The sequence below is a fragment of the Pogona vitticeps genome, chromosome 2 (genome assembly GCF_051106095.1).
Source record: "Pogona vitticeps strain Pit_001003342236 chromosome 2, PviZW2.1, whole genome shotgun sequence".
Taxonomy (NCBI): Eukaryota; Metazoa; Chordata; class Lepidosauria; order Squamata; family Agamidae; genus Pogona; species Pogona vitticeps.
The window spans coordinates 208,692,891-208,705,924 of record NC_135784.1 but is presented as its reverse complement, the minus strand read 5'-3'; the positions used below and the strand labels follow the sequence as shown (position 1 = coordinate 208,705,924).

The window sequence follows — 13,034 nt, the reverse complement described above, 5'->3', positions numbered from 1 at the left end:
TATATGAAAACGTAAGTAGCAGGCAAAAAATTAAGTCAGAATTCAATCCAAAATACAATAAAAGAATCTTTTAAGAGTACAAAAAAAGAATAAGAATGTTTCAATTACATTCTAAAAATTCAAGAGCTTATAGCCAAAAAAGGCATGTTGAAAAAAAGCAGAGAATGCATCTCTTTTAAATATCAAAGTTTTAGTAATTAAAAATCTATGAAAACATTAGGCTTTTGCTACACACAAAAAAAAATTATTCTCAGTGCTCACCTAGTCAAACCAGTTTCAGTCTATGGAGGAAAATCCATTTTGTCCCTATCTGCTACATGATTGTTGTTGGTGTCGTGTTTACATGTGTGTCTTTTATCTCCCTGTATTTATAGCTCTTTCAGATACAAATGACTGAGTCTAAACAATAAATATTCTTTTTTCCAAGACCTGCAGGTTATAGGGATCTGATACACCAAAAGAATTTTTAAAATAGAATTTATATTGTTTTTGCACCTCCTCTAAATACAAAGGCTTGTAACTCAGAATATGGCAGGCTGCCACTATGACAATAAACATTATTGTTGTGTTTAAAATTTGTGAAGCCTGGAGAAATAAAGGTGTGTAAAATAAACCATCTAGTACATCAAGGTACTCTAAAAGCAAAGTATAGTAGGTACAGAGAGTGCAAATTATAGGGTTTGCAAACACCACGTCATGTTGCTGTTTTGCAATGTTCTACTAAGTATTTCAATATCTTTTCAAATCTCTCCCACTGCTTGACTGCCACCCAGGAAAGAAATTCATTTGCACTGTGTTTTTTTTATGTTGGGCCTGGACCTGGCTGGAGCTGGCCAGCCTGCCTTCTTTTCACTTCGCATTTCTCCTAAAAAGGATCTAAAGTATTACAGTAACTTTTAGTAAGCTGCTCGTCAAGCCTCATTTTTAAATAATGATGTACATTTTCTTTTTTCTATTTTATTATTTATAAAAACTGTCCGTGCTTATTTAACATCATGTCCCCTGGTTTCCGCTTATAGTCATTTGTTAATACAACTACAGTACATATTAAGCACTTAATCTATACAACATGCTTCTAGCCAGATTCCAAGTTTGATAGTATTCTGAATCTTCCTTCCCTTTGATTTTTAATGTCAGTCTGTCCATTTCAGCGCAGTCCAATATATTTTTAATTATTTCTTCATATGGAGGTGTTTCTTCATTCTTCCAGTACTGTGCAAATATAATCCTTGCGACTGTTAAAATATGCAATATTAAATATACGTACATTTTGTTTATCAACACTTTCTGGTATTATACTTAATAGAAGAAGTTCTGGCTTAAAATCTACATGTTTTTTGATTATTTTAACAAGCACTATATGTATTTTTATCCAAAGCTTTTTTCCTTTATCACATATCCACCAAAGGTGATAGTAAGTTCCAGTTTTTTATGACATTTCCAGCATTTACTTGACCGAGAGACCATTTTAGCTAATCTATCAGGTGGTAAATGCCATCTATAAAATATTTTGTATAAATTCTCGTTATAAGATGATGCCATTGTCATTTTATACTTTCTAGTCCACAGCTTTTGCCCTTTTTACAAGATCAATATTATATCCAAAGTTTTTTGCCAATTGTACCATTGTTTCCTTGACTTGTTCACCTGCCATTTTCCAATTTATGAGGAATTTATATATTTTCCTAATTAATTTATCATCTGACATTAAAATTATTTGGTCAAGTGTTGTCTGTTCTTCATAGAAATCATATTTTAAAATCCCTTTCATACTTAGATTGTGTTTGCATTATGGGCCACCAAGATGAGTCTAATCCCTGGTCTATAAGGTCTTTTTTCTATTTTAGTCTCCTATCTATATCTAATATATCTGTATATGTCAAGATTTTCTCAAAGTTCAGAAGATTGTGATGTACAAATGCTTCTATATGTGAAACCCATCTTGGTATTTTTATGTACATTCTCATTTTCACTTTTTCTCAAATTATATACAATGAGTTTCTAATATAATTGTTTTGGAAATACCTGTGGGTTTTGGCTTTCTGGTACCATAAAAAGGCATGCCAACCCAACTGTCCCTAAATACGGCCTCTAAATACTTTCGACTTTGACTCCCTTGATCCAAATATATAATATGGTTCTTACAAGCTTCAGTTCCCTCAAGGACCTGAAGCAGGAACTTCTTGGCTCCTTCTCTTAGTATTCTTGACAGCATGGAATGCTTCAGCCCCTGTAACTACATGCATAGAGAATCTTGACACTGGACACCCAGTACAAGGGTTATGGAAAAGAGCGGGGAGGGAAAAACTTGTGATGGGAAGGCAGTTTTCAGGCAGCCTCTGCACAGGGTTGCAATGTTCAAATAAGCCCAGTGAGTCTAGTCAAATCATACAGTAATTCCATTTTCAAACTCCTTTATTTCAGTAGATTTTTTCCCTGCAAGTCCATACTGATATTAAATACAGTGCACAACACAGGTTTACAGAGAGGGGAAGGCAGAGAATGCATAGAGCAGCTGGGGCTTGAGGGTGAGAAGTTGCTGTTCACATGTATTAGTGGAGCATAAAAGAAGCCTGTAAGCGATTCTCAGAAGCAATGCATGTTGTCTAGATAAGGCACTTCTGTTTCTTGCTAAGGTGTGGAAGTAATGGATGAGAGACACATGAAACAGAAGCCTTTTTGGGCAGTTTCTTATTTAAGCTCACCTCCTCAGCCAGGGCCGCGGAGCCTGTGGCAGTTTAGATGTTGCTGGATCTAATGCTTGTCAGCCTCACCAACATGGCTAGTGGTCAGAGATGATGGGAGCTGGAGTCCAGTGCCATCTGGATAATGACAGGTTTCTCATCCATGCCCTAAGCAGTATTTTAATCACTAATGGTTAACGTCTAAGAAGAGGAAGTGATTAACACCAAGTCAAACAAATAAATAACCTAGGGAGGACAACTTGAAGAATACACCTTCAAAATCCCTAGAAAATATCACTAGAAAAGCTGTATAGCAAGCACACAGAAGTGAGCCAACCTCTTCTCATCTTTTACAACCACTGAGCAGAATCTTACGGTAGACCTCTCAACCTCCACTACACTTCCAAAATTAACTTTAGAGGGTTCAAAAACCTTCTGGAGCTAGCTTTCGGGAGGTGAGAAGGGCTGCACCAGAAAGTCTAGAAAGGCCGCCCAGCTGAACACTGAATTCTCACTGTGGTCAAACTGTGTATTCCTCCTGTGGTACTGAGGTCCACACACTGGGGGATTTTGCAGCTTGAATCAGCCACTCTCAGTTGCACTCTAAACTGATGTATTCCCTGGAGAGGCCTGCACCATGTTTTTTTTTTAAAAAAAAACACACTACACACAAGCAAATCCACGCCATACAATAGACACTAATACAATGCAAGATGCTCAACAGATGTTGGGATTGGAACAAACCCTCTTTCCCCTGAAAAGGACTATCTGTCTTTGAGAAAGACTAAGGCAGTTATTAAATAATTCACTTGTAAAAAATGACAGTAAGTGCATCTCAGCAAAGGGAAAGTGATCCAAAAAATGGTTTCACTTGCGTATCTTTGAAATAAACAAATTTCCAAGCACTTTGTGAATTCTTGTTCATTATCTGTAAAAGATGGAGCTTTTTTTGGATGCACGGTTTGATGCTGCAAAACAGACTTCACGTCTTTCTGCCGCCTACCTGTACCCTTAGATCAGGCACTGTTGGCCTCTTGTGGCTGCCTAGAGGTTGCTGAACTTCAGCCCCATCAGCTCCAGCTTTCATAGCTGTTGGTGGGAGTTGCAGTTCAACAAGAACTGGAGGGCCACCAGTAGCCCACTCTAGCCCTGTATACTCCCCCAACCTGCTAGCTTATCCTCCAATAAGCTAGTACTTCAGTGAAAAGGCAATGGGAAACTTCTGAACAGCCCAGTTTTGTGTGTGTTGAGAATTGTGTGTAGAGCGTTTGAACCAGCAACCACCAGTTTACAGTCAAAAGTGGTACGGACGCTGCACTGGGACTGCTCTGTTATTCTGCTTCTGTTCTTCCTGAGCCAAAAAGTATCAAAGAAGTTTTGGGTTTTCACTGAGCCTGACACTAGAAAACATCCCCACATGGCGGACCAAGTTGGGTTCCACCACAAATGCCCGCTCTCCCTTCAGGCGTAGTAGAGAGTAAAGGGCAGTGTCTTTGGCGAAGCCACGGTAACACTGTTGTCCTTTCAGGTAACCCAAGACGCGGTTAGCAGAAGGGGCAGAAAACAGCATGGCAGGAGTACAGCACTCTGTCACAGGCATAATGTTATAGAGTGGAGGGGCCACGCGGCGAAGCTCCAAAAAGTAATGGCGTCCCACCAGTTCTACCAGCAGCATGCTATAGAGGGCAAAAAACAGCACCATCGGCCAACTGAGGCTGGAGCGATTGGTTGTCCAAGCATATACCAAGGCCAGAAGCGGCCCCCACAACATGCCTACTCCAAGCCACTCCAGGATCCTCATGGGCTCTGGGTTAATATAACGCTGGAGTCTCTCAGGATGGTAGAGTTTCACATAAAGGGCATTCTGGAGATGGGGCTTGGAGAAACGCCTCTGTAACAAGTGATGTAGCACCGGAAAGATCTCCTCTTCTGGGACAGCATCATCTTCCACCAGTAACACGTACTCTGGCTTGTAAATCTGGAGTGACTTCTCAAGACAGTAGGCATAGTCCCGCTTCTCCTTTTCAAAGCGGTTCAACAGGTGGTCCAAATTCTGATGGCTACTGCCAGATCGGTCCACCACAGCAAAGAACTTAGCGAGCAGTTGAGCATCCTGGTGGCTGCTGGGATCCTTTTCCACATTGCAGAGGACAATCTGGTGGCGCGGACAAGAAGAGCCACATTCCTGAAGGAGGCGGTGGAAGTGGGCAGCCACCTGAAGGACATAGTGGAACTCTGGTTGCCTCTGTATGGTGATGATGGTGATCAGTAGCCATGGTGGTGAGGTCTGGCCAGCTAACATCTCTGACTTGTTGGGGGCCTGCAGCCTCTCAAAGTAATGGAGGGCAGTCAGGCCATCCTCTTGGTTCTGCTGTAGGAAATCTTGACTCATAGGGTTCAGGTACCAGAATCGCATGTAAAAATAGGAATGAAGGAGCTGCTGGCAAGTCAGAGGAACTAGCACTCCAAATGTCACCACTATCAAGGCCAGGCATTGCACCACTGGGCTAGACAAACGACACACCCTTCCCCAAGGCAGTGCTCCTTGTGGGAGCATGGCGGTCATGTTGAAAGGCTAGCACAGTTCAGGTTGTAGGTCTTTCCTTCAGCCCATATGTTCCTTTGGGAATGTTTCCTGTGGTGGGATAACTGACCTCCCGAGATTCAAAGCTGTAAAAAGAAGTTTGGAAAACTCTGAACTGTATCAATATTGACAAAGATGACCACAAATCTGAAACTTCTTATAGACTTCCTGATACTATACTTGCAAGGTCTCTCAATCCCAGCCTGCATAGCTAATGCTGAGGAATGGCAGAAGTTGCACTCTAGCTGTATGAGGTCCAAAATGTTAGAGGACCACTAAGTTCCCACTTCTGCTCTAGTGAGAACAGCAGGATACCTAGAAAACAGTATTTGGGTCTCATAAAAGGATCACTGTGAATGGAACAACTTGATTTGTGTTTACCAGGCTAAAACAGAGCCTTGTATTTTGATATAGAGCGGGGGGGGGGGTATGCTGAATGACTAGCAGCATACAGGACTGGAAAAGACAGGGCTGGAAAAGACATTCCAGTCAACACTACCAGAGGTGAAATCTGACACCTACATGTCGGGCCTGAGTCTACAGCCCTTCTTTTTAACAAATGAGCCTGTCCTGTACACCTGACCATGGACTTAGGGAACTTGCATGTTTTTTCAACACCACACACAGCACTAAGGGGCCAAGCCTGATGAAGATTCGTATGGGATCAAAAGCTAGCTTATGTCTATCATTTATTTTCTGGTCTTCTAATACAAGTATCAGTAACTCATGCTTTGAGGTTGTTTTTATTTGTGAGCCTTGGCACACCCGGGGAATCCAGTGTTATCAATCTTATATAGAAACAAGCTAGCTATGATTTTATTGAACATTATTTGTATTGGAATTTTAATTGCAATCCACTTCTGAAAACACCAGTTAAGTTTTAATTAATTAATTAATAACAATAAATTAATTAAAAATAAGATTTAATTTTCAACCAATTAAATCTTGGTTGAAAAGCAAGTTATATATGAATGAAAACAAATTCTTGTTCTGGTTTTGGTACTGCTCAGCTGAGTGGCATCTAAGAGGATTTACAAAACTGAGATTTCATGAGCACATTTATGTGCCAATTGATGTTAGACAAGATGGGGTACGTAGAAATATGCACTGTCATCAACTGACAGCGTATTTTATGAAATATAGGATAATGTGGGACTAGACTCTTTTTGACAACATATCATATTTATATGTTCTTAGGTAGAAGCACTTTCCAGTGTTAGATTATTCCAGTGTTAGATTATTGCATGAGAGTGCAACAATAGATATTATGCAGCAGAGCAAACAGCATTCCATAAGGCAATTTTAAAAATGGGGACACCATAAACAAAAAGTTATAACTTTAAAACTGGACTTCAGATCAGTGCCAAATCTGGGGACATTTGGGCAAAACTATTTTCAAGTTACGAATTTTTAAAAGCAAAACTCTTTTAGACTCTCCATGCAGACACCAGTGGCATTTTCTGCCTGCAGGTTTAAAACAGATCAAATATATTGAACAGACCAAACCTGCTTATCTTAAAAGAGTGTGGTTAGTCTCTGTTGCTTTTTTTTTTAATTTGGAAGGAATTCAGGCATATAATAGTGACTTTGAAAAAAACCCCAAAGTTTTAAACTGTATTTAAAACTCAAGAGAAGAAAACCTCTTACTTTTTGGCTTTCTTATAAACTGGTCATCAGCAGGAAAGTTCAAAATATAAACATTGTTGCAAGCCTGAGAACAGGGAAAAGAGACTTGAACTTTTTGATCCTGAAAGTCAGGATCAAACTTTTTAGCTCCTTCTTAACCAAACAGGCATTTAAAAAGTGTTTCCATTTCTGGTATAAAATATTTTAAAAGCTATCTTAAAAAACAAAGGCATGTGTCACCGTGGCCAAATCAGACCTTTCCAGGAATAGGCACAACTGGCACAGTAATTTTAACTGTGCCAATGCACTCCAGGTGACAGCTGAAAATCTGGGCATCCAGACTCAAGGGATGAACCCAGGAGAACCCCCAGGCTGCACACCTGAGATTTTCAGGGGAAGTGTCACTCCAGCCAGCACAGGCTGCATCCCTGTTTCCTATTTGCATTTCAACTGACCAGGAGCACCTCTGTCTTGTCTGGATTAAGTTTCAGTTTATAGATTGTGGGGTGCCTTATTGTTCGTGGGGTGTCAGGTAGAGGGCCTGGCATCAAATTTTAATGCAGAAGCAGTGATATGTCAGGGTATTCAGAATTTGTGGAAACACTGCATTATGAAACCAGTCTCAAGCTGAGAAATTTGAGATCTATAACATCTGTCAGAAACATATTTATGCCATCAAGAAGATTATACTATATTAACTAACTGGTAATGTGAAATAAGCCAGGACATTGACACAGCTCCAGACACAAGACAGATAACTTGAAAAGAATCCACCCTTGGGGGGGGGGGGATGAGTTGGTGTAAAATCCACATAGTTAATCAACTTCTTCACAACACAGTGTTGGGCAAATTTTCTACAACAGGAGAAAGAAATATAGAAATGTGGGGATCAATGCAGTCTACAACATGCATAGGGTACTTGGGGCTTTCCAGATGCTGATGAACTTGAACTTCCAGCCATTCGGGCCAATGTTCAGGAACAATGGAAGTAGTAGTTCAACGTGTGTAAGGTGCTAGGTTGGTTACCCCAGTTTAGGAACTTTATACAGGCTAAGCAGACATGGACCTGCTCAGTAACCTGACCGTGGTTAACTCCAAATCATTAAGCAGTGAGCTGCCACCTTGGGCAATAGATTTTTTTACTGTCATAAATGTGCTGCCTATTAATTTCTCAGCTATTTAATTTGTCAGTGCAGCGGGGTTTTTTATTTATTTTGTTTTTGCCATGGACTGGAACACATGCTGGAGTGCTTTTCTCCTATGGGTTCCAAAACATCTTGGTTGTAGGAACAGTGTAACTTCTGGTAATTCATACTTTCCAGCAGGAAGAGGGGTGTCTGTTGTTCTGCTTCAAGCAGCAAACTGTCCTGGGCTGGCCATGTGTTTCTCAGCCAAATTCAAACTGCTAGTTATGACCAACAAAGCCCTATATGGTCTGGGTTCAGGGCAGGCTATCTGAAGAACCATATGTCCCCATATGATCCACTCTGGATTCTGAGATCTTGAACAGAAGGGCCTTTTCTCAGTCTTGGTGCCCTCACAGGCACAGCTTAGTAAGAATACGAGGCTGGCTTTTTCAATGGTTGCTCTGAGGCGGTGGAACTCCCTGCCAAGAGGCTGATCCCTTCTCTATCCTTCTGGGAGCAGGGCAGGTAAAGACCTGCAGCTAAAAGCCTTTTTCAGGCAGCTTTTCAACAAACTAAATCAAGAAGGGACTGTATTACAGGATGCTGAGTATTTTAGTTTAGTATTTATAAACTGTTTTTTACTTAGCACTCTTTTTGTTGTTACGAGTTTTGTTGTTTTTTTAAAAAAACATCTTGTGCATTTTAGCAACATTTTTGTTTGTAAGTCATCTGGCGAGAAAGCCATCAAGCCAAAATAAGTCAATAAAAATGTATTTATGCGCTTCTGACAGGCAATCTTCTAATGCCCTGGGGGGGGGAGGATTACAGAGGGTCAAGCAAGGAAAACCCTAATAAAAACGACAAAAGAGTTATAAAGGCAACAAGAATAATGTGAGAGCAGAAAACAGGCAAATCCATTTGGCAACGAAGGTCCGTTGAAGAGGCAGAGTTGGGGAGGCTCGACGCCGTTAACACAGCCATGACATAAACTGCATTTAAAGCTCAAGAGAGGAAAACAGATGCCTGCTCGGAGAGAGAGAAGCAGCTCCCTTTCGCAAGGCAAGGCAAGGCAAGGCGCCGTTAGATGCTTCTGCAAATGCAGTCATGTTTACCCCGTTTCTGCTGGATATTCGCCAGCGGATGCCAACCCTCACCGGCTCGGTCGGGAGCCCATCATCCTGCCTATCTGTCTCCCACCGCCTGAAACTTCGCTTTCGAGAAAGCTCCCCTTTCGTCCAAACCTCAGATCTCACGAAGTCTCCGCTTTCTCGTCCTCCTCCTCCTGCCCCTCCTTCACTCCCCAGGTCCCTCGGGCGACAAGCAAAATAAAAATAAAATAAAAAAATAAAATCATCCGATTCCCACCTCAAACACCACCTCCCAACCAACCCCCCCCCCCCCAGCTCACAGTCCCAGAGGGCAGCGCACCGCACACAATAAAAGGCTCGGGAGGATAACGGCAACCATGATCTGTAGTTAGTAAGAGTTCTCCCCTCCCGAGACTCTAAAAACGAGTGTTATTTTTAGACAGACACACACGCACGCACGCACCCCTACGCACTTGTTTGCCGTTGGAAACGCGTTACCGTTCCCAACGGCCACAGGAACGCTGCGGGCCGGGCCGGGCCGGGCCGGGCGGGAAGGGGGCCACCGGTCGACGCAGCCAGCCAGCCGGCCCTCTCCTCCTACGTACCCTCTTTTTCTTAACCAACTTCGGTCCGCTTGGTGAAGGAACGGTCCGGGCGCGCGCCTTCGCCTCCTCTCCGCATCCCTTTTTGGCTAGTGTGTGTGTGTGTGAGCGCGCGCCTGTGCGCGGTCGTGAACGCGGCGAAGAGAAGCGCCGTCTCCGCGGTTCGAGCCCCGCCTTTGGCGCGTCGCTCTCGCGCTTCCCGGCGCCCGCGGGCAAGGTCGGGGGGCCCACCTCTCTCTCTCTTTCCCGCCGCAGCGAGGACGGGGTTGAAGGGCACGAGGCGGAGGCGGGCGTGGGGGGGGGGCAGCGACCAGAGAGAGGAAACGGAGGCCGGGGTCCCTTCCGTGCCAGGCGAGCGGCGTGATAGTGCCGCAGCATGATTCACCTGCTCGGCGCTTAACGGTTTCCTGCCCCCCCCCCCCGCCGCCCGCTTGTTTTCAGCAATCCTCCTCGAGGCCCTGGACCCAGGAGGGCGAAGACCAGCCCTGTCGGCTTCTTCTTTCACGAGACCAGACCAATTCACCACCCCCACCCCCAGATGCTTTGCATTACAACGGTTTGGAAAGCATATGCTGTTCCCAGAAAAATCCGTTTCTTTCCCATCAACTGTGGGGGTTGCAATTAAGCTCAGAGGGAAGCAGGGGAGGGGGTGGCCCATGGTCTCCTAGTCCCAGCTAATTAGAAAGGTCTCCAGGGCTTGCACCCTGAGATCCCTGGCGGCATCACACCACCGAGACCCCCTTGAGTCCACAAGCCCCCAGCCATGTTGAAATTAATCAAGTGATATTCGAACCCAGGCAGATGGGGGGGGGAGTACTGAGGACACATTACAGTACACATTTTATTTTAATCAGAAAATCCAGAAGGACATGGTCTGAAATCCTGCTGCAAAGCACAGTAAATTGTAACTAAAGTAGGCTCATTGAATCATTGGTGATTTGGTGAGTTAGTTCCACCATAAGTTCCATTGATTGAAAACTGTGCCAGATTTTAGATTTGTAAGGTGCAACTAGAGTAGAGTAGCCCTTTTTTGAATCAATGGAATTTACACAAGGTGCTGACTCACTGAATCCTAACTGATTCAATGAGACTATTCTAGCTGCTGACTTTTAGCCATTGCATCCAGGAAGCACAAAAACAGAGCAAATCCAGAGGTATGGGAGGCACACAAGTTCAAAAACATGGAGTACTGCCTTCAGATGTTTTAAGGGAATTGTTTCTGGTGGGCTAGTGTTGGTAGTCTTTAGCAGCAAAACCTACAGAAGAGTCTTGCAACACCCAATAGGTGCTGGGCATATGCTTTCCTGGGACTTTAGCCCACTTCTTCAGTTGCAGCCAGTGAACAACCATGAGTGGTTATACTGAGTATTTAGTTAGTCTTTGAAGTGCCACAAGACTTAGTTGTTTAAAGCAATAGCTTTCTTGAACGGAGTTCAAAACAGTGAGAGTGACATAACTAGAATGTATAGAATTCCAACCCTTTTAATAATTATTATGTGAGGCCAAGTCAGTTCTAGCGCTCATCCCTCCTAGGTTGTAGGAGACAAGCTGAAACCTGGCTGTTTTCACATTATGGCTTTACCCCAGAGTAATCTTGCTTGAATAAGTGGGTTTTCTTCTTGTGCCTGTGAATTTGCCTTGTTCTGCTGCCTATTATTACTGTACTCTGGATCTATAATTATTTTATAGTTGTTATTCTTTTTACAGTATATTATTTTATTTTTAGAGATTACATCCCTTTTCTGTTGTTTTATGCGACTTTTATTGCTGGTTTTGTTACGTATTTTGTGCTATTTCAATCTGTTCACTGCCCAGAGTAGGCAGCCTTGCCACTAGTTGGGCAGGATGAAAATATGAATAAATAAATAACATTTCCAGGGTTTTCTAGGTATGAAATACTCAAATGTGGTTTGCCAGTGTCCTCTTCTAGGGGCATCCTGGGACTGAGCAGATTGCTCAAGGCCACACAGGCTGGCTCTATTCCCAGTGGGGAATTGAACTCTCAGACCACTGATGATGGCTTTTCATGGGGAAAGGAACTTCAGAGTGATACTGTAACATTAAACTGCTGAACGCATTGAGATTCAGGTCTACCATCTGTTATGTGATCTTTAAGTTGCTCTCATAGAGGCCAGTTCAAGAATAACACTGATTTTTCTGTACCCTGGATTCTGCAATTTTTCATACATTCAACATATCTTTGCGTTTTGTGTTTTACCACTAAATGTTCTTCTTATAAGTGGATACTGTCAGTAATTATTACTACTGTCTTTCTTCCTGTGTTCATTTTCATCTGACTCCAAAATCATGTTTATATAATCATCTGGCAGGTTAGGAGATTATAGGAGTTGCAGAGAGGAATGGGAGTAGCTCCTTAATTTAATTCTGAGAATATGGCTTTGACATTTATTTGGAAACCTTTTACTTGTTTCAGCTCTAAAATAGTGAGTGGCTTCCCCCACCTCAGCTTACTTACAGTTTTTTACAGTTTACTTCTCTTGATCTCATCTACTTTTATTTGAGTACAAAACTGTTGGTGAAAACTTCTTACATTGAGAGAGTCATTACAACTCAGGGCAAACTCCTCAGGTAAAATGGAAGGCGTATCTGGGATGAATTGGCCAAAAAAGGCCAAAAGAACCAGGAGGGGGTGGACATGTATCCTAAGATCATGGTTACTTCAAGCCTATAGGCATGAATACTCGTGTTTAGTAAGGGCAGTTATTTATTGATTTTAGCAGAGGAGACTGTTTTGTAAAAAACTGAAACTTGTAGAAAGCCATGCACAACATAAAGTGGGAGGAAAGAATGAAGTGTCACAAACAAATGCACATACCTTTGGGCTCTGTTCAAGGGCTAAAAAAGGTGCAATATAAGAGTTTCTCATGGAGAAGTTCAGGATTTTAGCTCACAAGCTGCGCGAATGGCTCCCCTCCCCGGTTTCCACAGGCCAGCGGTTATCAGTTTAACTGACTATCCCTTTCTGCAAAAAGCTTTACTCTGAAACTGTTAAGGGAGGGGAGGGGGTTTGTGTAGCCCGCCAGCGGTATTGTTGAACTGCAACTCCCATCAGCCGCAGTCAATGATGAGTACTCATGGGAGCTGTAGTTCAGCATCTCTTGGAGAAGATGCCGAAGTTGCCTGATTTTGCCTTAAAGATCCGGCACGTATTTCTGTCAGGGCGAATTTGGATACCCAGCCAAATACTTGAGTTATTAAAAACTGCAAGGGAGGAGGAGTAAATAAATGGCCCTCCCCAACAGCCACCAATCTGTTCGCTCGCATTCAGACACACACACACACACAGAGCTTTCACTTAAAGT

The 13,034-nt window shown here is 42.8% G+C and overlaps 1 protein-coding gene across 6 annotated transcripts; it reads right to left on the bottom strand.

Annotated features, from left to right (window-relative positions):
• Positions 1-2,397: 2,397 nt before the first annotated feature.
• Positions 2,398-12,662, bottom strand: PGAP4 (post-GPI attachment to proteins GalNAc transferase 4). Of its 6 annotated transcripts, none has more exons than XM_078384859.1 (2): positions 12,548-12,662; positions 2,398-5,354 (listed from the first exon to the last, which is right to left on the bottom strand). In XM_078384859.1, exon 2 carries the CDS (start codon positions 5,248-5,250, stop codon positions 4,051-4,053), a length of 1,200 nt encoding a protein of 399 aa, XP_078240985.1. In that variant the 5' UTR covers positions 5,251-5,354; positions 12,548-12,662; the 3' UTR covers positions 2,398-4,050. The 6 variants fall into 6 exon arrangements, 5 of the variants coding, with proteins under 5 accessions (XP_078240985.1, XP_020646806.3, XP_078240984.1 ...); XM_020791147.3 differs by lacking the exon at positions 12,548-12,662 and adding an exon at positions 9,715-9,850; XM_078384858.1 differs by lacking the exon at positions 12,548-12,662 and adding an exon at positions 9,583-9,725.
• Between the last annotated feature and the right edge of the window lie 372 nt (positions 12,663-13,034).

Bases quoted from the DNA above. Each gene is read 5' to 3' on its own strand.
- PGAP4 (XM_078384859.1), bottom strand. From the start codon at position 5,250: ATGACCGCCATGCTCCCACAAGGAGCACTGCCTTGGGGAAGGGTGTGT.